This window comes from Vidua macroura, chromosome 24 (assembly GCF_024509145.1).
Source record: "Vidua macroura isolate BioBank_ID:100142 chromosome 24, ASM2450914v1, whole genome shotgun sequence".
Lineage (NCBI taxonomy): Eukaryota > Metazoa > Chordata > Aves > Passeriformes > Viduidae > Vidua > Vidua macroura.
In genome coordinates this window covers 1,325,968-1,353,561 of record NC_071594.1, presented here as the reverse complement: position 1 = coordinate 1,353,561, position 27,594 = coordinate 1,325,968, and the positions used below count along the sequence as shown (strand labels likewise).

The 27,594-nt window shown below is 54.6% G+C and overlaps 1 protein-coding gene across 1 annotated transcript; it reads left to right on the top strand.

Annotated features, from left to right (window-relative positions):
• The first annotated feature begins 554 nt into the window (after positions 1-554).
• On the top strand, positions 555-24,710 carry ADORA1 (adenosine A1 receptor). Its single transcript, XM_053998193.1, has 3 exons — positions 555-674; positions 1,110-1,492; positions 23,755-24,710. Exons 2-3 carry the CDS (start codon positions 1,152-1,154, stop codon positions 24,389-24,391), a joined length of 978 nt encoding a protein of 325 aa, XP_053854168.1. The 5' UTR covers positions 555-674; positions 1,110-1,151; the 3' UTR covers positions 24,392-24,710.
• Positions 24,711-27,594: the final 2,884 nt, after the last annotated feature.

The following is a 27,594-nucleotide window of genomic DNA, read 5'->3' as shown; positions in this document are numbered from 1 at the left end:
AAAAGTGTTTTCGGGGTCTCGCCCCCCGCCCACCCCAGCAGTGATTTTGGGTGAGGCAGTGCCAGCCAGAGCCCGGGTGAGCACTAAAGCTCCTTGAGACCCTTCGGGTCTGACTCGGGGTCCCGACGCCGTCCTGGGGCACAGTCCCGACCAGTGCTGCCCGTGCCGGGGACGGGCCGGGTCCTCGCCCACCCCAGCTCAGGCTCTGCCTCCGCCCTCCCCGTCCCGGTCCTCTGCTCACACCCGACCTCCAAAACCGGTTTTAGCGTTAAATCCGGAGCCCGACTGGTGGCGGCAGCGTTGGGGCTGGGACTGGCTCCGCTGCTCCCCCCCCTGCCGCCTCTCCCCGCTCCACCCGGTGCTGCCACCTCCGCCCGGCCCCTCGCACCCCCCACCCCTCGCACCCCTTCCCGGTGCCGGCGAGCCCCGAATCGGGTCAGTCGCTCTTTAAAGGCTGGAAGGCGGCACCATGTGATGCTTCGGCTCGGGCGGGGAGGGGGCAGCGCCAGCGGGAGCCGAGCGGTGTCGGGCACCGGGGACCAAGCGCAGCCCCGGCGGCCGCAGGGTCCCCCCGGCCGCCCCCAGCATGAGCCCCGCCTTGCCCTGCGAGGAGACAGCGCTGGCTCTCTGGGGGTGAGGGCACCCCAAAACAAGCCCTGGATTTGTAGGACAAGGTGAGAGGGGTCGGGGCCGGGCGGCGGCTGCCGGGACTCGGGATTCGGGCGGCTACAAGAAGCAGCGCAGAGCAGGGAGGGGATCCAGCGAGGGGACAGAGAGAGCCCCGAAAGGCTCCGACAGAGGGCCCCGGGGTGGCCCGAGGGGCGGGGGACTCCGCCGCGCTCCCAGGACTGACCGGCGGCTCCCGCTCCTTCTTCAGCGCCGAGAGCGGTCGCGCTGCGGGATGGAGGTGGGTGCGGGTGGATGTGGGTGCGGGATGGAGATGGGTGCGGGATGAGCTCGGGGGGGGGGGGGGGGGGGGGGGGAGCCCGGAGCCCCGGGGGACGGCACAGACGGGAGAGGGATTTTTCCCACCCCCTCGCACAGGCTCTGTCCCGCTCGCAGCTCAGTCAGCGATGCCACTCTCTCATCGCCTCCCTGTGCGTTTGCAGGTGACCGAGGAACCCCACGGGAGCAGGGAGGACCAGAGCATCATGGCACACCCCATCTCAGCCTTCCAGGCTGCCTACATCTCCATCGAAGTGCTGATCGCTTTGGTGTCCGTGCCGGGCAATATCCTGGTCATCTGGGCTGTGAAGATGAACCAGGCACTGCGGGATGCCACCTTCTGCTTCATCGTCTCGCTGGCAGTGGCCGACGTGGCCGTGGGGGCTCTGGTCATCCCTCTAGCCATCATCATCAACATCGGACCCCAGACGGAGTTTTACACCTGCCTTATGGTGGCCTGTCCCGTCCTCATCCTCACGGAGAGCTCCATCCTGGCGCTTCTGGCCATCGCTGTGGATCGGTACCTGCGGGTGAAAATCCCTGTCAGGTAGGAAAACGCGTTGGAACCAGCTCTGCTGTGGAGGTTAAAAGGGAGTGAGGAAACGTCTAATTCTTGGAGAAGCACTGGGAGAAAGGACTTTCCTCCACGCTGCCATCCCAGACACATCTGGCTGCAGCAGAAATCAGGGGGGTGTGGAGCTGGGTGTCCTGGAGCCTCCAGCAGCTTCTTTTGGGGGCTCAGGGGGCGCTGGGTGTGCAGGCAGAGATCACATTGTGGCAGCTAGCTGGCAGTGAGGGACAGCCACGGGATGCCCGTGGCCAGGACAAAGTGTGTCCCCACACATGGGACAGCCCCAGCCGGGTGCTCCAGGAGGAAAGCGGATGACAGGTTTGGCTTTCACCCCAGCTTTTCCCTTGCCATGGGGAGCACAGGGGTGGCTTGCTGTGGGACACAGCTTTGGCAGTTTGAGGAACCAGAGGTGGCAGCCTGGCACGTTTCATGGGGCAGCCTCACCCAGGAGAGAGTCCTGCTATGAGGTGCCCCACAAATAACTCCTTTTCCCTTTTTGCCCCTTCTGTATCTGTTGCCATTCCGAGCCCAGAGCAAGTGCCTCCTGGCGTAAAGGAGGGGACACTTTAATTGAGCACTTTAATCGAGCACTTTATTCGAACTCTGACGCTCCAGGAGGAGATAGTTAACTCTTTATGCCCCGCTCCCTTCCCATTGGGGCCATGCTGGGCTGGGGAAGCATTTCTGGGGTGCCACAGTAGGACTGGGGGCTGTGAGCGGGGCTAGAAGGGGACATGACACCCGACCTCGGTGCCCCTGAGCAGAGCCAGGCTCAGCCCCTCGCTGTGAGTCCCCCTCGCTCTGTGGGGATGCCTTTGCCAGCCTCGTCGGCCCCGCAAGGCTTCGGAAGTGGGAGCATTGCTGGAAAACAGCCCAGCCCAGCTGAGCACTTGGGTCACCCCATTACCCCTTTGCAGTTGAGGCAGTTCTGGAGGGGTCCCAGACCCTTCATCAGCACAAACACCCCAGAAAGGCACCAACCCCCTTGTGTTGGTGCAGCCCAGACTCCAGCAGGTGTAGGACCCTTCCTGGGGCAGGAATTGCCTTCCCATACAGGCAGACAGGGACAGGAGGCACCCCAGGTGTTGGGGATCACCTGGCTGCTCTAGAGTGCTCGGTGTTCCCAGATCCATGGGATCAGGCCAGAGATGTGCTTTTTTGGGCTTTTCCCCCAGCCACCACCAGCAGAGGCTGCTTGAGAAGGAGTGTAAGACAGAGGAGGGGGTGCAGGATAAATCCACAATCCCTGCCCATCCCCTCCCTGCCACACATGATTTTCACAGACTGTTCCCGACTTCCTCCCTAGGTGTGATTTTCCCAATCACTGTCTCCTAGCCCGCCAGTGTCACCAGAGTGATTCCTACTGCTCTTGGAGCTTTTTTTGGGCTTCACACATCCCCTGCCTGTGGGGAAGGCTCTGGTGTGGGAGTTCTGCAGCTACACAGGAGCAGCACAGCCTGTCAGGCATTTTCTTAACAAACCAGTCCATTTTTAACTCCTTGTCTGCCTCTGAGCATCAGATGGGCCTTTCAGGGGAGATTCCTGCCCTGATCCCAGGAGCTTTCCTGGGAGCAATATTAATATTATGCTGTACACAGTTTGGGTGGGTTTTTCTTATGCAATTTCAACCCTGAATTTTGCGATCCCATTGTGTGCCAAGCACTCAGCAGCATGAGATTTTCTTCTGTCTTTTCAGAGCCTATTTTAATATTGAAAAGCTTTGTAACCTCATCAACTTAATAGATGCACTCAAGTATCTCAGAGGTCTTTCCCAAACTTAAAGATCCTACAACTTCATGAATTCCTGGCAGTTGGTATTTGTGGAGACTTTAGGAGATGTAGTGCCCTGTATATAGCACACAGGACAGGAAACACAACTAAGGAATATTTCCTGAATCTGAAATGCCTCGAGTTTCTCCCAGTCTGTTGCAGGATGCTAAGGATGACAGTGACAGCATCTTCGCAGTGCTCATGACTCTTGTGGTGTCATTCCTGACTGTGACACTGAACCCAGCAGTGGCAAAGTGGGTGCTGAGAGCCTGGAGCACCGGGCAGGACTCAGGGCTCTGGGAAAACACGTGTGGCCACAGTGCCTGGGAGAGCTCTGGGAGAGCTCCAAGCATCCCTGGAGGGCTGCAGGCAATGATGGCAGCCAGAACCGAGCAGAGATTTGCAGGCAGGTGGGGAGGCAGGTGGGTAATATCTGCCTCAGGCTCATCCCTAGGGCAGCGAGGACACTGAGCAGGGACATCCCCTCCAGCACAGGCACGGGCAGTGTGCTCACTGCAGCCCATCCCTGTGCCAAGGGCATTCCTCAGACAAGCCTGGCACAGGGTGGATCCTCACCAGTGTGACCCACATGAGGCTGAGGGGGTCTTGTGGGCATCCCAACATTCCAGCCTTGCCCCCCAGCCACAGGCAGCCCTGGCACTGCCGAGGCTCAGGGAGAGGGAAATGCATTTCACAGAATCACAGAATCCCTGAAAGGTTTGTGTGTGAAGGGGCTGTACCCTGCCGTGGGCTGGGACACCTTCTACTAGCCCAGGTTGCTCCAAGCCCCTTCCAGCCCGGCCTTGGACTCTTTCAGGGATGGGGCAGCCACAGCTTCTCTGGACAACCTGTGCCTTCCTCACAGGGAAGAATGGCAGGGAATGGGGAGCATGGTGCATGGCAGCCTGGTTCCAGCTCCAGGCTCCCCATGGACACCCTGACCCTTGGGCTGCGAGTTTGGAAACTTGGTAGCCTCAGGGGTGGGTTTCTCCTGGAAGAAATGGTGCCCTGAGACATTTGGGATGTCTCTACATGGCAGTGGGAGATGCAAAAGCAGCATCCAATGCTCCATCGCTCCAGTGGACACTTCCCATGGACACAGACATGAGCCACTCCTGCAAGGCAGAGGCAGATTTTATCAGATGAAGAGGGGTCTTGCTTGGATTTGAGTTGGCACCTCCTGTTCTTCCTTCTTTACCCAGCATGGTCAAGGGACTGGGATATCCCACCAAACCCTCTGCATTTGCTCCAACCCCTGGGTATGATCCGTCCTGGCTGCTGGGCCCTGAGTGATGCTGCCTCCCCCACGAGGGGCCTTTCCTTGATTTTGGAGGGATGCAAGAGCATCACTTGGGCTGAGCAGGCTAGAGCAGAGGGTCCCCCACTTCCCAACCCCCACAGGAACAGCTGAAAACCACCTAAAATAGATTTCCTGGTGGAAAACTCCCCCTCCCCTCTCACATCCTTCCTCCCTGCCCGGCAGCCAGGCAGGACCCCCAGCCTGTGATCCCCCCATCCGGGCACAGCGGGGTCCCTCAGCCCAGCCCAAACTTCCCTCTCACAGCCGTGCTTGGGGAAAATGAAACTAGTTCAAAGGGAGGGGAAGCAGCCAGCTGGGGGTGTCTGGCAGGAACCGGCCCCTCGGTATCCCAGTGGAGGCAGGATGCTGGAGGAGACAGTGCCAGAGGGATGTTTGGGGAGATGGTGCCGGAGGGATGTTCTGGGGGATGGTGCCAGAGGGATGTTTGGGGGGATGCAGCTCCTTCAGCACCAGCCTCTGTTGCCCTGGGGGCCCTGTCTCTTCTCTGTGTTTTGGGCCTTTTGGAAAGGGCCATAGCAAAAGGAGCTGCTGTCCTTGGGATGTGCCAAACCACCCCTTGGCTGGGGATGCTGAATGTGTGGATGCAGCCCAAGCCTATCTTGGAATGTCCCTGGGGGTCCTCACCTTGTGACCTCACCCCAAACCCTTTGAAACGTGCCAGGAAGGGAAAACCTCAGGAATCTGATGTTTGCAGGAGCCCTCAGTCTGGAATCTCTCTGCCCACAGCCAGGACCTCCACCCTCTGCGCCTGGGCCTCAGCACTGGGGTATGCTCCTAGCCCTGCCCTTCCCACCCTGCAGCATCCCAAGGAGCATCCCACCAGGGAGAGCTGCCTTTGGTGCTGCTGAAGGTTTGGAATGCACACCTGTGAGGCTGCAGAGCCACAGATCAGAATGGTTGGAACTCTCTAGGAAATGGGGGGCAGGAGGCTGGAGCACAGCAGGGGGAGAGCCCAGGGTAAAAGCAGTGTCAGGAGGTGGCTCTGTGGACAGCGCTGGCATTGACTGGTGGTTCAGAGTGCCCTGTCTGGAATGAGATAAAACAGCTCAGGGATGGCAGGAACATCCCTCAGCCCTGAACTGCAGTGCCTGCAAGGCAGTAAGTGAGGGGGATGTGCACGGGACCTGTGAGCTCCTGGATGGACATGGAGAGGGAAAGGGGAAGTGACCCCCTGGACTCCCTGTTTTCCAGGCTCCTGCCTGAGCTCAGGCTCTTCCTGGGATTGTAGCGCTCTTTCCCCTTCTCTCCAGTCCTGCCAAGGGCCACAGGCATGGGGCCAGCTAGGACTAGGTCATGGTAAGCCTGGGAAGTCTTGTTGCCCTCAGCCAGCTGGGTGCTGGAGCAGGACATATCTGAGATGGGTTTTCCCCATTCCAGGTGTCCCAGAGAAGCTGTGGCTGCACCATCCCTGGAAGTGTCCAAGGACAAGTAGGATGGGGTTTGGAGCAACCTGGGATAGTGAAAGGTGTCCCTGCCCATGAGTGGAATGAGATGGGCTTTAAGGTGTCTTCCAACCAAACTATTCCATGATTCCTTCACCAAGAGTTCATGGAGAGTCTTGGCAGGGGAGCGATGGGCACCTGCACTTAGTGCCAGGAAACATTCCTGTCCAGCCAGGCCAGTGAACAAGCCAAACCACAGCTCTTCCAAGGCCTGTTTTACATTCAGAGGAATTTCAAAAGCATCCAGGTGACTCAGAGCTCTCACCCTGGAGCTCATCTATTTTCTTTCAACCTCCACTAATCAGTGAAAAGATGCCATCCATCCATACAGGCCCAGTGTCTGAGAAAGCATATTTCATTTCCAAGGAGAATAGTTCCATTTTCCCTAACCTGGAGGAATTTCGGGGAGTGGTAGGTCTTTGCAGTCACCTCTTTTGTTTCTTCCCTTGCTGCCCTCGTCCAGGTATATTTTTAGGAAGTGAGAGTGATCTGTGGAGATCTTCATTCCATGGAACAGGCAGCTCTGAACCAGGGATGGAGATTAAAATGCAGGAATTACAGTCCAGGGAGGTTTCTGCAGACTTGAGGCTGTTCCCAAGCCGCAGTTTCCAGCACACTGCACCAGCTCAGCATGTGGGTGCTACATCAGAGCCAGCATTTCCCACCGAGCTCTGCTCCAACCAGATCCGGCTGCATGGACGAGCTGTGCCAGTGCAGCACCAGGAGATCAATTCCAGTACTCCAAAATCCCAGAGCCCTTGAGATGGGCAGGGATTTACCAGCAGGTTATGTTAGTTTGAGATCCTGGTAAAGACCTGGAAATACCCAGGTGAGCTGGTTTTCAGCCCTACTCTCTGATCCACAGAATAATTTTCAGCCATGAACAGGCTAAGTCAGGGATCAAAGCCACCAGGGCTCTTTCCTCAGTGAGGAGATGCCTGGATTAGGCTCACTGGGAGCTCACACAGCTGCTGCAGCAGCGCCACGAGATCTTCGCTGGCAGACGCAAAATCAGGTCACTCCCAAAAGCTCCAGACACCGCCGTGTGGCTGCAGGGAGGCAGGTGGGGCTGCCTGCAGCATTTCCAGCTCCTGGAATGGCAGGAAAAATGCTGGGGCTTGGGGGTGTCAACTTGGGATGCAGTGAGGGGCTGAGTGTGGGATGCTCCATCCTCAGTAGGGCAGAGGGAAGGGGAGGAGAGCCCTGAATCCTGTGCGGGGATGCTCAGAGCCTGATATTCAGAGTTATTCCCAAATTCTCTGAATTAAAAGGGCAAGAGGAAATGAATGGCCTCAAGAGACCCTGTATGGGCTTCCTGAGCAGCAGGACCCTGTCCCCTCCTGGTCCTTGTGTACCCCAGCAGGGCGAGGTGTGGTCCCTGTGCCGGTTAATCGCTCTGACCCCAATAGCAGTGTCACATCTGTCCCTTAACAGAGCTCACATCTGCCAGGGCTGTGCTGCAGGGCCATGAATGAAAACCTACTCCTTCCTGCTGCAGCGCCCCAAACCCTCCTCTGGGAATGTTTTCATTGGGCTTTTAGGCTCTTTCTATTGATTTTCAGGGTAAGGAATTGACTCTTGGCAATGTCTCACCAGTAAATTTGAGGGCATGTTCCCAGTAAGGGCACGTCTGCAGATGGGGAAACTGAGGCACTGAGCTGCACCACAGCTGGCTCAGATGAAGGATAGAGGCTGAGAACAGGGAAAGTGTTGAAGCTGAGATTTGTTGGGACAACATGGCCTCTCTGTTCCTGCACTGGAGTCCTGCCATGACTGTGCCCAGGGCTCTGGAGCTAGGTCCTCCAGGATCCAGTCCCAGCCCTACTGATCGCTGCAGGAGTAATTCCATGAAATTAAATTGTTTCACAGCCCAGGGTGCACCACAGCGTGGGTTTGTAGCCATTTGTGGTATTAAAATAGACTGAATGTGTCTTCAATGGGCCAGGTTGGCACAACTGTAGGACAGGACAAGGAGCAATGGGTTTAAACTGAAAAAACAGAAATTTAGGTTCAATACTGGGAAGGAATTCTTCCCCATCAGAGTGGTGAGGCCCTGGCACAGGTTGCCCAGAGAAGCTGTGGCTGCCCCATGCCTGGAAGTGTCCAAGGCCAGGTTGGACAGGGCTTGGAGCACCCTGGGCTAGTCAAGGTGTCCCTGTCCATGGCAGGGGGTGGAATGGGATGAGCTTTAAGGTCTCTTCCCACCCAAACCACTCTGGGATTCTGTGAGTCTATGGCTCCCCATGAACTCGTCCTACAGGGAGCAGACACCGAACCAGGTGGGGATATGTGGATGGAAGCCAGCAAGGCTCTGCCACCTCCATGGCCATGGTTCAGGTGTGGTACCATCAGTCCAAGAGGATCTACTCTGCCAAGCTGGTGGGACACAGCCAGACTGTGTTCCCTCATCCCATGGCAGCAGAAAGGGTCCATGATGTCCCCATTGAGCAGAAAGTGAGTCACACCCACAGCCAGGACCACCCAGGCATGGTGGGACAGACAGCAGGTCCCTCACTGGAGCTGAGAGCTGTTCCTGTGTCCAGGATACAGACCTATGGATGAGCTGCAGGGCCCCAGAACTGCCTGGGAACACCCAGACACACTGTCACACTTCCAGGACATGGTTTTCCCTTTCCTGGAGTGACTGGGCTGTGTCCCAGGGCACTGGGTTGGTGGCAGTGACGGTGCTGTCCCTCTGGGCGGTGTGTCCAAGGGCCCTGTGCAGCTGCTGGCACAGAGACAAGGCAAACACCCGTGGAGGGAGAGGCTCTGCCAAAGCAAAAGCTGCTGATTCAGCTGCCCTGGCCCCTGCCAGCCCAGCCTGGCCCTGCAGGCTGGGTGTTGGGGTGAGTCAGGCCCAGCTCACCATGCTCTGTGCTGAGCTGGCTCAGGGCAAGCAGGAGCCCTTGGATGGGGTCCTGGGTCTTCCCCCACCCCCGAGATACAGGAATGTGACTCCATCCAGGGGAGGTGCCATTATCACCTGACCTTTACCAAGACAGTCCCACCTCTGGTCTCACCTTCGCTCCACGTCAGCCAGAGCAGGTGACAGAGCAGGAATAAGTGACTCACAGGGGGTGCAGAGAAACTCAGACACCGCTCTGGGACGCAGGCTGGGGGTGCAGAGGGGCTCAGATGCTCCTCTTGACCTGGAGCCTTTCCCATTGACCGGCTCTGGGGTCTGGGCTGGTCTCCGTGTCCTTGCCCAGCCCTTGGCACAGACATGTGGCCTCTGTCTTGCTCTTGTTGGATGTGTCCCATGTGACCACCAACAGCCAAACCACCCTCAGCTCCTCTTACACCCCCAGGTCAATCACACCAGGGTTTTTTAGTCCATTCATGGTGTCATAAAAGGGACAGATTGGCTCTGCTGACCAGGAAGGGAATTTTGGCCATGAGCTCAGGTGGGAGACAGCTGGGACAAAGCCCACCAGCCTCCACTTCCAAACTCGGATCTGGAGGGACCACTGTGAGGCCAGACCCAATGAAATCTCCTGTCTGGCATACCTCAGAGCAGCTTGTACCGAGCACCAGTGGCTGTTGGCTGTGGGGACCTGCTCTGAGGGGACCTGTCTGGGTGGCCTGGGACATGCAGGTCCATGGGTCTCCAAGGCAGAACAGGCAGGGCTGGACAAAGGATCAGGGATGGGGACAATGGAGCTCCTGCATCCAAATGACTGTGCTTGAAATCAGCCTGACAGCAGGGAATGGCTCATCCAAGGAGTCACAGTGGTGCATTGGCAGGTCTGTGTCCTGGGGTGGAGGCAGCGGGGAGAGAAAGGTCATAGCAACACAAAGAAGGATGGAAAAAGGAGGAAAATGCGTAGGAGGCACCACAGTGAAAGAACCTGGGAGATGAGTTTCATTGTGACACGCACTGGAGTCATTTCAGACTGGACAGGGACTGGTGGGCTGGAAGAAAATCTCTGTCTGGAAGGACAGGGAAAAGCCCTGAAGGATCTTGTCCACAGGGGTGTGAGGAAAGCCCAGACACAGCTCAGGGAGGGTTGTGGTCTCTGCAGACAGCAGGACATGGAGCATGGAGGTGACCACAGGAGAACTGGGAGGGATGGTGACAGCTCAAGAAGCTCATCCCCTTGGGGATAACAGCACTGTCTCAGCCTGGGGAAATGACAGCCAGCACAGCTGAGCTGATGGAAACAGCATTAGATTATCCTGGAGACAAAGGAATGATTTTTCACAGTGATCCTGCCAAAGCAGCAGGATGGACACAGGAGATGAGTCGGCAGAGCCCAGCTCTGGGGCTGCCAGTGGGTTGGGAGGAGTGTCCCAAGGGGCTGGTCCTTTTGGGATACCTCTCACCCAAGAGAGGTACTGAGGTACCCAAGAGAGGCCTGAACTTTCAAGGCCATGGAATGGGAAAGGTGCTGTCCCAGTGGCTGCCTGGGCTCCTGGCAGGGAGTTCCTGCTCTGGAAGCGCAGCCACCCAGCTGCTGGGGTGCCCAGTGGCAAGAAAGAACAATCAACGCTCTCTAAGGCAGCCACAAAAAGCCCACAGAGCCAGCGGGCTGTCTTGCAGAGTAGCAATAAGCTGAGCAGCCTAGCCACTCCCATGGCACCTCTGGCCCTGCGTGGAGATGCCATTCCCAAGGGTGGCTGGATGGGCAGGGCAGGGGGAAAGGGAGACATCACTGGTGATGCCACCAGCATGAGAGGATGAAATAACCCTGAAAGACTGAGATCCTCCTCCACACAGAGTCCTGTGGGCTCAGGGCTGGTGGGCAATGGGGACAAACAGGGGAGGGAGGGCTGCATTTGGTGATGTAGGGAAGAGCAGAGCAGGATCAGACATTGGAAAGATTTGGGGCATCTGGGTTTGCCCTTCTCTGCACTGTGGGACCCAACACCTCCCCTTTGCACCCTCACCCTCTCACTGCATTTCCCATTGTTCCCTCATCCCTTCCTTGCCTGGGCTTTGCCCCCAGCACTGAGCAGGCAACTGTGACCAGCAGCTGCCACAGTCTTGGGTGGTTTGGTTGGGTTTTTGTCCAGTACTGAAGCCTCTGATCACAAAAAGGAGCTGAAGGAGGACAAGGGATTTCTCCCCCAGCCTCTTTCCTGTGTGTCCCTCGTCAGCCTCCCTGTGTGCTGTCCCTGGCACCGGCCCTGGTTCTCTTGCACACAGATCCCAGGTACCAGCCACGCCCAGCAGGACTGTGGGGACACAGAGATGACATCCCTCTGTCCCACTCCCTGCCTGGGCTGGCAATATCACCTCTCCATCATTCCTCTAAGGAAGGCACAGAATGCTGGGACATTGCTGCCACGCTGTTTATCCACCTTCTCCAGGCCATTTCTCTCCCTGCAGCCAGAGATGGGGATGATTTTCTTTGGCCTCCTTCAAAGAAGGGAAGTGCCAGCTCCTGGCACCAGGGATGTTTTCTCATTCAGATTGGTCCATCTTGGCAGATCACAGCTCCCCTCTGCGACTCAGTCTCCCCATCTGTTCACAGAGGGAGTGATGCTCTCTCTCTGACAGCAGCGAGGGGCTGATGCCGAGAAATGCTGTCTCAGACATGCCAGAATTAGCACAGTCCTACAGATTAAATTATTCCTCTTTTTTTTTTTTCTGCTCTGGTAACAACACTCAGTGCCTTTACCTGTGGAATACACAAATGAAACACTCATTTCTCTCGGTGTGAAGGCTCCATTCTCCACTGAGTGCTCTCAACTGGGAGAGCCAAGGGCCTGGGTCCAGATGGACCTGGCAAAGCTTGAGCAGAGCCAGCATGGGTGCAGCTCAGATGGGTCTAATCTCAGGGAGCTCATTCCCCACATTCAGCACTGCTGGGACACATATTCTTTATGGGCTCAATGGGGTTTGTCTGCCCTGAGAAGCTGAAAGTGCTCCAATAGCAGAAGACCTGGAGTCCCAGAATCCTGGAGATGCTGTGGTCAAATTTTCTTGGGTTGAGGATGGAGCAGCCACTGACACCCCTTTTCTCCAGGGGATCATGGAATCATAGAATGGTTTGGATTGGAAGGGTCCTTAAAGAGCATCTCATTCCACCCCCTGTTGACCCATTTGTGAGGATCTTCCACACTCCAGCCCTGCTCCCCACCCACAGGCAGCCCTGGCCCTGCTGAGGCTCGGGGAGAGGGAAATGCATTTCATAGAGTGCCAGAATCCCAGACAGGTTTGAGTGGGAAGGAACCTCAAAACTCACTCAGTCTCACCCCTGCCATGACACCTTCCACTATCCCAGGTTGCTCCAAGTCCTATCCAACCTCTATCTTGAACACTTAGAGGCATGGGGCAGCCACAGTTTCTCTGGGCAACCTGTGCCAGGGCCTCTCCACCCTCACAGGGAACAATTCTGTCCCAATATCTGATCTAACCCTGCTCTCTGGCAGTGGGAAGCCATTCCCCCGTGTCCTGTCCCTCCATCCTTTGTCCCAGGTCCCTCTTCATCTCTCTTGGGGCCCCTTCAGGCACTGGAAGGGGCTCTGAGGTCTCCCTGCAGCCTTCTCTTCTCGAGGTGAACACCCTCAGCTCTCCCAGCCTGGCTCCAGAGCAGAGGGGCTCCAGCCCTTGGAGCAGCTCCATGGCCTCCATCCTGCCTGGTCTGTGTGTCCCCATCTCCATGGCCTGAGCCAGCCAGGCTGCCTTGGCAGCCTCGGGCTGTGTCTGCCCATTGCTCCTGGCCTGGAATTCAGACCAGAGTAATTAGGAACATGCACAGGCTGTAATTTAGGCCCAGCTGAGGCATTTCACTGCAGTACCTGATCTTGGGTCTCAGATCTCTCCACCATCCTGATGGAAATACTGAGCTGCTGCCTCCCAGGGAACAAGGCCCCTCAATTTTCTTCCAAGGGAATAAATAATCTTCTAATCTATGTGAGAAAACAGAGTGCAAATAAACTTCAGAGTTGCTTTGCATTTGCACTTTTTATTTGTTTTCCTGGTGACCGATTCTCAGATTCTCACCACATTTAATTGTGGTGTTAACTGGAGCTTTCATTTCCAAAGTGGCATTTCATTTGACTGACAGAGATAAGGATTCACTGTTCAGACTCATTCCAAGATAAACAACTCAATGGCTTTACACACATGTCCTCTATTACTTCTTCCATCTTTATGGTGTGTGGAGGGGGTAATTACACAGGTTTTACTTCAGCTTTGTGGGGAGTTGTGTTTGGACAGAAGTTGGAAGCCAACTGTAGCCCAAATTGGTACCTCCAAAATTATTTCCACCAGTTGAAACTACATATAACCAACTCATTAAAAAAAAAAACCAACAAACAAAAAAAACACCAAAAAAACCACCTTAAATGAATCCAGCTGCTTTTGCATTTGAAATTGATCTTTTAATCAGGGGAAATATGCATTGGACAGAAGGTGCTGGACTGGTTGTTTTGGGTTACTGTGTCCTCTGAGGTTTAGAAACAGTAGATCTCATCAGCACTACTAATTCTCCTCTAGGCACTGGGTGGAGAAAACAACCTCCCTCGTTTTGGGAACCTCCAGCCAATTTTTCAGTCTTGAATGTCCTAATCTTTGAACTGGGTTAAGTGCAAGAAAGGAAATGTTCCCTTTGCAGTGACAAATCGTGCTATGAGGATCCTAATCCAATAACAAGTTGCAGCCTAAGGAACTGAGGAGTTTAGTTGTTGACTGCAAAATCAGGAGTCAGGTTAGCAAGAGAAGTGTAAAATCCAAGAAATTAAAAGGCAGCCAATACCAATCTCTTTTTCCAACTGTAATTTAGGATATCTCTTTTTTTTTTTTTTCTGATGAGTCCTTCTGCATTGGAGAGATAAAGACCCACCTCAGCCCTGCTCTGAGGCTTTCTTGGTGCCTCTTAATCAAGATTCTATCTCCAGTTTCCTGCCTCCCATTTATCTGGGGAGCAGATCTTAATGTCCTGTTGAATGCAAATACAACAACAGCAGCTCTCAGGACCCCCCTCATTTCCCTTCTCCTTGGGGTCCCTGATCTGCTCCTACCTTTTGAGGTTTTCCAGACTCCCCTGGCTGGGGCCCTCCCCTGGACACCCAGCTGGCCTTTGGTAGCAGTGTGGTGGTGACAGGCAGGGAAGGGTGGTGGCACCGGGCACTTCCTCAGCTGGCACCTCCCTCCCAGCACAGCCATTTTCCCTCTGCAGCTCAGTGTTTTGTGGGATGGACTCTGAGCCACAGAGGCTCTGGAGCCCAGTCATATCAGGTACTTTATATCTGCTGTCCCATTTCCATTTCTCAGAGCCACATTTGTCACATTTGGCATTTAAAGTGGGTTTTAGAGCTACTTTCTTTCTTTGTCCTCCCCTCTTCCCCTCCCTCCTAAATTTTGAGGGCTGACTTTCAAAGTCCTCGTTTCAAAGAGATTCTTTTGCATAGAGAACCAAAATATGCAATGCATAGAAAAGTCAAGTGCAATACAAGTAATAATTAAAAACCCACTGCTTTTATCCAGCCAAGCCCTGGATTTGCACTGAAGATTGGCAAAAGCTGACTTTTATCCTTTCTCCTTTGTACTCAGGGAATACCTCACCCTCACTTATCCAATCCCACAGATACTCTGCTGAATTGGGTCTGGACAATCAGCTCCTGGCTAATTCCTACGGCAGGGGCAGGGCTGTTGTGTGGCACCCCTGGCCAAATCCACAGGGCGATGGCCCAGCATGGCAAGGGAAGATGACCTGAGAGTCCTGGCCAAGGAGGTTGATATCCCACCACAGCACTGGGTGAGAAACACCTCCAGCACTGCCACAGAATCATGGAATGGTTTAGGTGGGAAGGGACCTAAAAGTCTATCCTGTTCCATCCCCTGCCATGGGCAGGGGCACCTTCCCTAGGCCAGGCTGCTCTAAGCCCCATCCAGCCTGGCCAGAGAGGGATGCACATGGGGATGAGTGGCTCCACCTGAAATTGTCTTCTGCTGGAGGTGGGGTTGCTCCCGCAGCAGAGGGGCTCATCCCTGTGATGCAGTTGTGTGGGAGCCACCGTCCAAGGCGATGCTCACACAGCAAATACCTATTTTTGACAACAAAACTGTTTAGACACTAAAAATGTCCAGGAAATATATTGCACAGGGGCAGCACCGGAGACAAGTCCATGGTGCTCATCACACTGTCCTGCAGCTTTCACAACCTCACCCTCATCTCCTGGGGACCAAGCTGTCCTTCTCTGTGTTCTAATTCCCAGAGTCCTGGGTCTATAAAAGAATCTCAGCTTCTGCTTCTTCTTTTTTCCTTTCTTTTTTTTTTTTTTTTTTAAAGCACCACTTCTCGTACTTTGCTTTGCTGAAAATGTTGTTGCCTGAAAGCAGCAGCCAAAAGACAAGAACACCACATTTTTTCAGAGAACATCAGCAGTTCTGAGATTCTGCAGCTCGTTTCATGATTGTGCAGCCATTGCCAATAGTGTTAAATCACTCTTACCTACTTCAGGGTCCTGGAGGAAGAAGCCAGAGGCTCAGGAAAATTCAGGGGTCCTGGAGGGCCCTGACCACACAAAGCTGGGAGGGAGTCCCAGAGCTGCCTGGGTGCAAAACTATGGCTCAGTGGGACTTGTGCCCCGCTGACCAGGGCCATTGGGTGCATCCTCACACTGTCACACAGCAGCAGGAGGGTGATACGTCCAGAGCAGGGCCACCCACTCAACACCCTTGGATGGACTTGGTGCTGCCCATGGCATCAGGGGTCTCACAGCTCCTTTTTGGGGCATGAAGGGTCTGTCTGGGGTTGGAGGGTAGTGCTCACTCATGGACACAAACTAAATTGTTATTTCCCTCAAGCTTTGGATGGCCTGGGCATCCCAGCTCCCTGCTTAACCACCACAAACACATTTGGGGTGAGGGGCTGAGCACAGGGTGAGTGGTCCTTGCTGAGAATCTGCTTGTGCAGTGACAGAGTCCACATCAGGGTGCAGCCTCAGGCTGAAAACCAAGCTCAGTTTGGAAACAAGACTAGTTTTCTGAGCAGAAAGGATTGATATTGGCTGTTGGGGTGAGGGTGCTGCTGGAGGATGCAGGAAAATCCTCTCTGAGCAGAGTGCGCAACTCGCATTCCTTCACCTTCCTTGGACAGCAGCTGCATCTCCTCCACACCAGGGCAGAACATGAAGGAAGGATGCTTCAGTGTGAGGTCTCTGTGCTTTCCATCTTCCCTCCCAGAGATTTCCAGCCTTCCCCCTTCCCCTGCAGCATCTGGTCACAGTGGGAGCCACTGGGATACCCCAGGGGGGCTGTCGGTACTGGTCCGTGGTGGAACCGCTGTCATATCAGGTACCAGTTCCTCACCCCCCACCTCTGAGCTGAGGACAGCTGGGCAAGAGATCTGAGAGGAGCTCTGCAGTTACTGGAAGGCTGTGGTTTGCTCCCAAAGCTGTGACTCATTGCCAGAGCTGGGGCAGTACAGCGGCACAAACACCCGGAGGGAGGTGTGGGTCCAGCTCCAGCAGGGCCGGGAGCAGGCCCAGGAGGGCGTGGGGAGCTCAGCCAGCCCGGTGGGAAGTTGTGGCTGCTCCCAGGGACCAGAGGTGTGATAGGCTAAATCTCCTTGGCTCTGCAGGAAAAGATGTAATCCTGTCACTGGAAGCTGAAATGTGCCGGGTTTAGCTCAGAACCAGCTGGGCACTGTAGGGGTGTGTGGGGATATGGGGGAGCAGGGAAACCTCCTGAGGCTCTGGGGGGTGCGCACACAGGAGGTGCCAAGCTCAGGGTGGGCTGATCTCTGGGGTGTGCTGTGCTTTGAGGTTTGGTCCTTTTGAGACGGGTGGCATCAGGGGAGTGGCAGAACTGGGGGGACGTGGCCAGGCTCTGTGCTGATACAGGCACTGCTGGAGCTGGGGGTCACCTTTTCCCACACCTGTAACCACCTTGTGGATGGACATCCCCAATGGACCCTCATTTTGGTACTGCCAGTCTGGGCTGAAGATAACCTGGCATGGCCAGGCTGCCCCATGGAGGCATCATTCCCACTTCCAACCATTTCTGCACATAAAGCTCTTTTCTACCTTATTTCCTCAGCTTCATGTGAGGATGTTTGTGTCCCTGGGGCTGCTTTTGGATGTGCCCACATCCCTCTGCAGTCCTCAAGAATTCCAGGATGCCTCCAAGATCCTGAGAGATGTGGCAGGGCAGGCTGAACCCACATCAAGACGGAGGCTCCAGCACCAACAAACACCACAACAAGGCAGCAGCATTTCCCCAGTCCCTCTTTGGAGCCCAGGACATCTACAAATGCTCCAGGTCTCTCCACAACCTCCTCTGACAAAGCTTAAAGCATGAAATCCCATTTTTGTGTTGTTCTCTTGCCATTTGCTGGAGCTGTGACCAGCTCCATCTTCTCCCACCACTGAACGAAGCCCTCACCAAAGCCCTCCATGTTTCAGTGTGTGGGGACCAATCAGTTTTGGCAGCATGAATTTGTTCTCCTCAGCCTCATAATCACCCTCACCCACATCCATTAGAGAATTACTGGCTATTAGAGGTGATTGCAAACATCCAGAGGTCTTGCCAGACACTTTGCCTGGCTGCAGTTGTTTGTGCTTTGCAGGCACTTGTTGCAGAATGATTCCTACACAGAGTTGCTTTTTGGGATGGTAAAACCAAACCCTGAACACGGATGGACCAGGATGGTCAGCAGTGTGATGCACACATCCACCCTTTCTCATGCTTTTGGGGTTTCTCCTGGTGGCTTTGGGGGAGGTTTGCATCAAGAAGCCTCCTGCTGTGGAGCCATCTCCTCGTGCTGCAGTGGAGGAGACTCAGAGCGTTTCAGGAGCAGAGATCCTCAAAGAAGACGCTTCTCATGCCCAGGTCCTCTCTGGGGAGGCAGGAGTGGCTGCAGCTCCAGGTCACCATGTGTGGGCCGAGCTGCCAGTTTAGGAAGGTGCCAGCTGCTCCCAGTGCTGGACCAAGCAGGAGAGGCACCATACAATGAGAAACTCCTTCCCTGTCTCTCAGTGGGGTGGTCCTAGCTGGGCTTGGGTGCCTTGCAGGGCCGAGTAACAGCCAAGAGTGCTCCAGTGACAGCCATGACCTCTGGAATCACAGCTCAGAGCACACAGGGGCAGAGGTGTGGGTGGGAGGACCCAACAACCATGGGGAACATCCATCCCTAGACTCCTTCTCACCTTTGGACCTCTTATGGCCTCCTCTCCTTGCAGCACATGGCCCAGGGAGCACCAGGCACCCATGGCCCCTGGGCTGTCCCAGTGCCAGCTCCAGACTGGGGGAACTGGTGGTAATAGGAGCAGGGCAGCCCTGACCTGGGCTCAGTGGTTGCCAGAGAGGTTCCAGGTGGAGGTTCGGGATGCAGCCCCACCCATGTGAGTGGTAGGTAAAAGATGCCTGTTGCCATTGGTGCCTCTCCTGCCCTGGGAACCCTCCAAAAGTGACACCTGTAGGAAAGCGACCACTGTCCTCATCCAACTGTCCCTCACCCCGAGCAGACAGGCATGGGCGAGGTACCAGGAAGAGATTTTCCTCCTCAGCTCCTTTCAAATCAGGTCCCCAAGGCACAGTCTAAGGACAGGATTCTGTGTCCCTCCCACCATGTTTCCCACTCCCTCTTGTCCCAGGGATCTTCTGGCACTTCTCAGGTTTCTCCCACAGCTCAAATCTCTTGCAGACCGACCAGCCAAAGGTGCTGGGAAGGGACACACACAGGGCCCTCCAGGTCCCTTTGGAGCACTGGGAAGTGGCTCTGTGGTAGGATGAAGGTGTCAGGCTGGAAATGCTGTGCTGATGGAGACTGCTGGGCTACTTTGGTACAGGACGGAGGCTCCAGCACCAACAAACACCAATGTCCTTGCTGGATGTGCTCTTCTGGCTTGTCTGAAAGACCAGACCATTTTTTAATGCCTTTACTTGCCAGCTGGGTTTTGACAAGCAATCAGTCTGGGATCTGGGGATCAGGACAGTCCCTTGTGTATCCTAAGGGGATGCTGATAGGACCAGTCTCTCCATTCCAAGCATTTCTAGGAACAAACTGTAATGTCCATCCAAATACCAGCTTTGACTGGTATTGATTGACCCCTATCCCTCCCAGGGCCACCACTCACGTAGTGACACACCCACTTATGGCCACAAACCCACATTTGCTACTATTCTGTGATTTTATAAAGAAGGAATCAGCCTTTCACTTCCAGGATCATAGGTGACAAAGGCTGTACAATCAGAGTCCCTTCTGCAGCACTTCCCACTTTGTGTGAGTACCCAGGAACCCCCTTGTCCCAGCCCTGAGCTGTGGCTGACCTCACCCTTGCAGAACCCAGACACCACTTTGCATTTCTCAGGTTCTCATTTCGGAGCACCTTTGAACACCAACAATCTGTGTTTTCCCACCCAGCAGCCTCCAAGACACTGAAAGATCTGAAGGGAAGATACAGCCGGAGAAAGGAGCAGGAATCCAAATCCTCTGAGATCAAAGCACTTTTGTCTAGAGACTTTCAATTAGATCAGGACATGGTCTGGCTGCTTTTACTTGCTGTGTTCATCGTGCAGATGAGCTTCATGTCAGCTTGGCCTCCTTTCTCCCTGCCACATTGGCTCCAGCTTCTTTTCATTAGTAATGGTCTGTCTTCATTAGTGAATTAATTCCCCAGGAATTGCACTGCAATAAACTCTCCAGAGCAAAGACCAGCAAAGCCACATCTTGGCACTGGCTGGACAACAGCAAGTGTTTTGTGGAGAGAAAAACTAATCACAGAACTACTAAAAACCTCCACATTTTATTCAAACCAGGCCTAGAGTCTTTGAAGCATTTTCAAACAAAACAAGAGATGTTTGGTGAGTATCGGGTTTGGATTGACCTCTGGGTTGGGATCTTGGAAATGAGCCCTCATCTCTCTCTTAGGGACAGACCCCAAGGCAAAGGTTAAATCCATGAAAGCAATGAATGCTCTGTTCTCCAGGTGCTTTCAGACATGCCCTGATATCTGAAATGGTCACAGGGCCTTTGCCCACCCAGGGCTGGGCAGCTCCAGAGCAGGGCCTGAGCTGAGCTGGGCTCCCTGGGCTGCAGCAGAGAGGGTTGCGGAGGTCTGGGCACATCAAGATGTGGCAGAAGAAGTTGAATTTAGTCTGGGAATAAGGACCAAAGGGAAAGGAGGGTGGATGGTGTCTTCAGAATGATGGCCAGGGATTATTACAAAGGTCTGGAGGGACATGACAAGGGGGAATGGCTTCTCACTTGGAGGGCAGGGTTAGGTGGGATATTGGGAAGGAACTGTTCCCTGTGAGGGTGGTGATGCTCTGGCACAGGTTGCCCAGAGCAGCTGTGGCTGCCCTATGCCTGGAAGTGTCCAAGGTCAGGCTGGATGGGGCTTGGGGCACCCTGGGACAGTGGAAGGTGTCCCTGCCCATGGCAGGGGTGGAAGGAGATAGGATTTAAATCCCTTCCCTACCAAACCATTCTAGGATCCTATGATCTTCATGAGTAAAAAGGCCTCAGTGTCTGCTCCATCCTCATCCTCTCCTGGAGACAGCATCTTGCCCTGGAGAGCTGTTCCCTGTCTCCCTGTCAGCTCTGTGCAGCCCCTGGGGACAATTTGTCGGCCTCCGTCTCCACCCATCACCTATTCCCTTCCCCTGGGGAGCAAACAGCTCTATCAATAATTGCCATTTTGCCTCTTGGCATTATCTTCCAAACCCTCAAAGGCAATTTTGTTCCATACCACAGTTCCTGCCCATCCCATCTCATGATGAGTCTGGATGGTCGTTGGTCCTTTCTCCTAGACTTTGCATCCAGGAGGGCTTGGGTCAATGCCCATCTGTGTGGGGAAGGAATGGGTCAAAAACCACCACTCAGGGAGAGCAAGGGGAATATCTACCAATTATAGGCAGGCTCAAACCCCCATGGGCAGAGGAAACAAACCCAAAGTGGATGAGGATGGGGGTGATGATTACCATGGATGTTTTAGTCACAGCTGTTAATAAAAATAACAGCAGTAATAAAATTGCAATGATGCTGGTAATTGCTCTGGTGCTGATGAGAATAATAAGATTATTTATTAACTATGAGCCATTATCAGCATTTTCTAGTGCTTCTACCTCCCAGACCATCCCAAACTCCAGACCTATCATATTAATGCAAAATGAGACAAATGAGAAAATATTTTCTTTATGGCATAATCAAGAATAATGCTGGGAACAGCAAGGTCTATCCCTGTCCCTCTGCTAACTGTCCTCCCACCATGTGGCAGGAGTTGAGAATTAGGCAGGATCTTGCATTTTCACCATTTACAGAATCACAGAATCAATTAGGTTGGAAAAGGCCTCTGAGACCATCAATTCCAACCTGTAAGTATCCCCACCTTGTCATCCAGCCCAGAGCACTGAGGGCCACATCCAGGCATTCCTTGGACACCTACAAGGAAAATAAAATGTAAAAGGAATTAAGTTGGACTTGTGGCCTTTGGACCGGCTGATCCCCATGAGAGCTCCATGAGAGCTCCAGTGGATGGATGGACCTGGTGGGCTGGAGGGAGGAGGAGCTTGGAGCAATTTATTAGATTTTGTCATTCTCCATGTGGGGCTGAGGGAGACAGTGGACACAGGTCCCTGGGAGCACATTTCCTGCAGCTGCCTCTGCCCTTGGCTTGTTGCTCGAAGAAGAAAATGTGGCTGTTTTCTATGGGTTTTTGGTTCACCCACTTTTCTATGACCGTGTCACACACAGGCTGGAGGAGAATGTCCAGGTTTCCCCAGGCTGCTTCTGCAGGTGCACCCTCACACCTTGTGGGGCAAAGTGCAGGCAGGAGCAGGGAGAGCCAGGTCCTGCTCCCAAACAGTGTCAGACCAGTCACTGCAGCAAGGGGTAAAGATGGATATGGACCATGGCAGAGAGACACACGTGCAGGAAGGAGGGATGGATATGGACCACGGAGAGAGATGCGTGTGCAGTGAGGAAAGATGGACCTCGTGTCTGGGTGGTGGCTGCAAGCCCTGGGATTGTGTCTGGGGACTGTGGTGACACTGCTGCTGCTCAGCAGCTTTGTCTGTTGGGCAATGGCTCCCACACAGCTCTGCAGGTCAGGGAGCACCAGAATGGGAGCATGTCCAGCAAAATCAGTAGAAGACCCCAGAAATTCCCAGGAGGGAGAAATGGGACACAGCTTACAGGGGTTGCAAAGAGGGAAGGAGCTGGGGCAGGGGGATGGTGCTGCTTGCTGTTTCTGGTGTCACCCCCCAAGCTGTTCAAGCCTGGGGAGGTGGCAGTGGGGTGTCAGAGCTGGAGGGCACATCAGCCCCCCTCAAAGGACCTGCAACCAGACGTGGGGTGCAGGGGTCAGAACACAGCCTCATGGGAGTCTCTGGCATCCGTCTGCCACCCCCCACTCCCTTGGACTCTCCTCGCTGTTCCCTTCACTTGACCCCCAGTGCTGGTTCTTTCCCACCACCCCTTGCCCTCCCTGTGCCCCAGTTCTCCCTGCCCCGAGCCTTTCTCAGGGTCTCCTGCCCTCTCTCCTCCCCACAAGGAATAAATCACCCTCCAAAACCAGCCTTGACTCTCAGAGGAAACAGCTGCCCGCACTGTCACCTCTTTCCCACGGGATCTGGCTGCCACCAGGATGTTGTGAAGCTTTTCCCAGAGCACAGGAGGTTCATTCAGGAAAGCTGTCGGGGACCAATGGCTATGGACCCTCTGGACTCACAGGGATGATGTCCTCTCCTCCAGCCTGTGCCACTCCAAGTTCCCACCTTGATGCCTTGCCCATGAGAGGGATCTTGAGAAGGGAGAGTGGGTTTGGGTCCTTGGCTGTATAAAAAAGGCCCAAAATCATCAATTTCCATCACAGGTAAAGGCTGCAGATGTGCAGCAGCAGGTTTGGGAAACCAGGTTTGCCAGCCACCTCCACATGGTCCCCATGGTTGAGTTAACACCAGCAGCACTGAGACACCCAGCAAACAATGAGGAAAACATTCTTTATTCAATCCCCTTTGATGGAAAGCAATAACTCTTGGGCTGAGAATCTTCTCAGTCTCCAAAGAAAAGCTTTCTGGAGAGCCAGGGGAAAAATCAATCCAGCAGACTGCACTTCCCGCTTGCAGAGCTCTGGAGAGATGAGCCTGGCCCCGGTGGCTCCCCAGGGGCATCAGGGAGGGAGCAGAGCCTAGCCAGAACACAGCTCTCCTCCTCCTCCTCCTCCTCCTCCTCCTCCTCCTCCCACCCCTGGCATCAGCCCATCAAGAAAGAGGGTTTCATCAATCCAAGCACATTAGGAGAGGAACAGGCTGTGCCCAAAGCTTCCCCAGGGGTCCATTAGCACCCGCAGATCCTTCCTCCACCCCAGCACATCCCAGGGGATGCTTTTGCTGGCAATTTCCTCCCCAGGCACAGGGCCTGGGACAGTGAGCTGGCCAGGTTGGTGCATGGCAGGAGGAGAGGGCGACCTGCTGCTCTGGGTGCAGGTGCTTGCATGGGAGCTGGACTCCAGAGCATATGAGCTCCCTCCAAGTCATGAGGGTTGGACACTCAGGCACATTCCAGGTGCTAATGCATTCCCTGGCTTGGCATCATCCCCCAGAGCTCATGGATTGTGTCTGGGGTTTCTGCCATCCCAGGGCACAGGCAGGGAAACCAGTCTGTGAACACAATTTTCAGAGCAGGGGAGGGAAGGAGGAACATCCTCCTATCTCAGCACAGGCACTGCCACCACACCTGTAGCTATGCAACCCCCAACAGAGCATCCCACCCATGTCTAACTCCTTCCTGTGGCTGTTGTCTCTCCCACAGGTATAAGAGCATGGTGACACCACGGCGGGCAGCCGTGGCCATCGCCTGCTGTTGGATAGTCTCTTTTCTGGTGGGACTTACCCCCATGTTTGGGTGGAACAACCTCAACAAGATGCGAAGGACTCAGGAGCTGAACAGCAGCTACACGGAGTTTGTCATCACGTGCCAGTTTGAGACAGTCATCAGCATGGAGTACATGGTGTACTTCAACTTCTTCGTCTGGGTCCTGCCTCCCCTGCTGCTGATGCTGCTCATCTACCTGGAGGTCTTCAACCTCATCCGCAAGCAGCTCAACAAGAAGGTGTCCTCCAGCTCCAACGACCCCCAGAAGTACTATGGCAAGGAGCTGAAGATCGCCAAGTCCTTGGCGCTGGTTCTCTTCCTGTTTGCGCTCAGCTGGCTGCCTCTGCACGTCCTCAACTGCATCACCCTCTTCTGCCCGTCCTGCCAGACCCCACACATCCTCACCTACATCGCCATCTTCCTCACCCATGGCAACTCGGCCATGAACCCCATCGTCTACGCCTTCCGCATCAAGAAGTTCCGGACAGCCTTCCTGCAGATCTGGAACCAGTACTTCTGCTGCAAAACCAACAAAAACGCCACCAGCACCACCACAGCCGAGACAGGCAACTAGGAGGGCAGAGAGGGGCATCTGTGCCCACCCAGTCCCCACCCGGACACCGTTCCTGCTGTCTCAGGAAGGGGTAGCAAAGACCTGATAGGTTCTGAGTTCAGCAGCCCCCTGCAGTCCCACAGCCACCCCAGGGGGTTATTTATCCATGAGCATTGTACTGTTTGGATATTGTAGCCTGCACTGATCCTTTCTGGTTTAGGATTTTTTCTTCCTGATTGTTTTTGTTTTTCATTTTTTAGGCATTGCCAAGTATTTAAGGAGCAATTGTACAGACAAATGCGCAGTTTATCTTCATGCAAATAAAGTGATCCAAACCACCCAGGAGGTGCCCTGCCATTGATGGAGACCCTCATCTCCATGGTGTTGGTGGTGCTGGGGGCACCTCACACTCTGGCCCCATGTTCATGGGGGTACCAGGGCACTGGGACAAAGGGGTGCCCTATGGGAGTGAAGATGCTGAGAACCAGGAGAGTCCAGGGCACTGGGATTTCTGAAGAAATTAAGTTTGAAAGCCCTTTTTTTCCCCTCTGTAACCAGGGAGAGGTGAGCTGAGCTGAGCTGAGACATGGGAAGAGATAGGAAAAGTCTTCCCATGGCATTACCAGCACCCATAGGGTGGTGAACCCACTACCCCACAGAGCAAAGGGTCAGTCTCCAGCTCTCAGTACTACCAGAGAGGTAGGCAGAGGTGGGTGTTGGTGAAACCCTTAAGCATTATCCCAGAGAACTCTGCAGAAATTGCTTTCGCTTCCCCGATGGCTCCCCATGGGTCCCAGCAGCACCCACCACTCCTGCGAGCTGCAGGAGTGTGTCCTCTCCACTTGTCTTCTCTCTCCCTTTACTCTGGTTTTGAGTCATTTTCACTCCTTTCTCCTGGCTGTTTTCTGTGAAAAGCAGTAGCAAATCTCTCCCAGGCTGTTCATCTCACACCTCCCATGTTGTTCCCTCTCACCCTCTCTGTGCAGCCAAACTCTTTAGACCCAAACATTGTGGGTTCATGCAGTCACCTCCACAGCCCAGGAGGCAGAGGGGAACACGGACCCCTCGAGGAGCAAGTGGGGGACAGCTACAGGCCACCATGTGGGTGCTGAGGGCACTTTGCCACCACTGGAGTTTAGCTGTGGATAGATTTGAGGAGGGGTTGGCTGGAGATGGACTATCCCTCATCCAGCCCTGGTCCCTCTGGATGCTGGAAGTGCCAGTCCCTCCTCCAGGGCTGAAGCAGTGGTGGAAAAATTTGATTTGGATTCTTTTCTTATCAGCATCCCTTGTTCACCAGGCTCCCATTGGAAACAAGGTCCTACGGCCCTGGCCCTGCCCCAGCAGGGTCGTGCTCCTCAGAGGGGACGTCAGCAATGAGCAAAGTGACTGCAGCAAGTTCCCACAGAGACTGGGGGTGCAGAGAGGAGAAGGACCTTGGATGGGTGAGATTTATGGGTGATTTTTAGCAATGTTGGGAGTGTGCAGCACAGGCATTGGGGCAGCCAGGAGTCCCTTCTTCACTGCTGCAGCCAGCTCTGTTTAGCTCGGAGGGATAAGGAGGACAGCAAGGAAGAGAGATGAAAGGCTTAGCCACCCACATTTTGCAGGGGCCTTGATGTATTTCCAGGCTCCTGGCTCAGACAACACTCGTAAAAATAGGAGCAGAGCAGGAAAAAAATGGCAAGGACAGGAGAAAATCCTTCCCCTAGTCCTCATCAGAGCAGAGGGGTCCTGAACACCCTCCCAACCCTCCCATGGTGTAGATGGTGCTGTGCTGGTGCTGAGCCCTTGGGAACAGCAATTCCCCACGGACTTCAGCCCACACCCCCCTCCCAGGCATCACCAGGTGCCCTGGGGCGAGCGCTGAACCTCTCACATGAGGGTGAGGCTTTGGCTCACCTCATTTGCCCAATGGCTCCTCTGCCCAGTGCAGTGACTCCCGTGCCCTCACTTTGCCACGTCCTGTGCCAGCTCTGGCCAGAGCCAGCATCTCCTGGAAAGGGCAGAGGGAAGAGCCTCAGGTCTCATGGAGCACCAATATCAGTGGTACCTGAGGATGCTGCAACCCCAGGTTAGTGAGGACAAGAGAGGGCCCCAGGCCGAGGCCATGGTCCCTTGGCTCCGCAGCACCTTGCCTTCAGATTCATGCTGCTGTTTGCCCAGCTCTGACTCCCACTTAGATCTTATTTCTGCTGCTTTTCTGGAATTGACCCTTTGGCCTGATCCTTGCTAAGGTAACCAGGAACCTGGCAACTGGGATGCTCATAAATTAAAGGGCATGTGAATGGTTGCTTCATTAAAAATAGCATCCAGTGGATTTTTCCACTCTGTGCTCTCCAGACCTGTCCCAGGGAGCCCTCACTAAAAGTGGATGTTGACACCCACCTCCATCCTCTGTGGGGTTACAAACACAGTCTGTGCTCTGTAGGACTGAAATAAGGGCCTAGAAAAGGCACAGCATGCAGCATGACAGAGTCCTGGAGATCAGCTCACAGTCTGCTTCCAGACCCTGTCCCTGAAAGAATCCCACTGGCCAAGGCCACGTGCCCAGGTACCAGGGACACCAAGGGGGACAGGACACCCCCAGCAGGGTCTAGGGCTTGGGTGTGAGCATGCTAGGGAAAACAAGCTCTGCACTTGCCAGCTGGGACTGCAACCTCTGCTCGGTGGCATTACCACCAGTACCAACCACCTCAAAAATCCATCCTGACCAGCAGTGGGATAAAATTAATCTGACAATGCCCTCTGATGGTGGAAACAACCCTGGTGTGGACAGTGCTGCACCATTACTGAGCCTCATGGGACCAGTAACATTCCCTGGACTTCATCTTGGGCTGTAGGTGCCTGAGGACAGATGGAGACAAAGCAGAGGTGCTGCAGGAGAGATGGTGCAGAGAGGGGTCTGATTAATCACAGGCACTGCCCAGTTTTGCTCTCCATGGCACCAAGGGCAGGATGGGCTCTGATCTGTGGATGCCAGGCTGGATTTGCATCTACACTGGCAATGCCAGGACCAGCCAGGACATGGGCTGGATGTGGGCCTGGCCCCATGACAGAGCTGCCACGGAGCTGGGAGAGCTCCTACCCTCGTGCCCTCGTGAGGGGGGAGGTCGTGCTGGTGGAGAGATCACCCCACGCCGCTGATCCCAGGTAACCTTGTGTTCCATGGGTCCCTCTGGGCTCTGGTAACACCCAGTGTCTGCCCTGAGCTGGCCCAGAGC

Bases quoted from the DNA above. Each gene is read 5' to 3' on its own strand.
- ADORA1 (XM_053998193.1), top strand. From the start codon at position 1,152: ATGGCACACCCCATCTCAGCCTTCCAGGCTGCCTACATCTCCATCGAA. The intron at 1,493-23,754 runs GTAGGAAAACGC...TCTCTCCCACAG, and splicing joins CGGGTGAAAATCCCTGTCAG to GTATAAGAGCATGGTGACAC.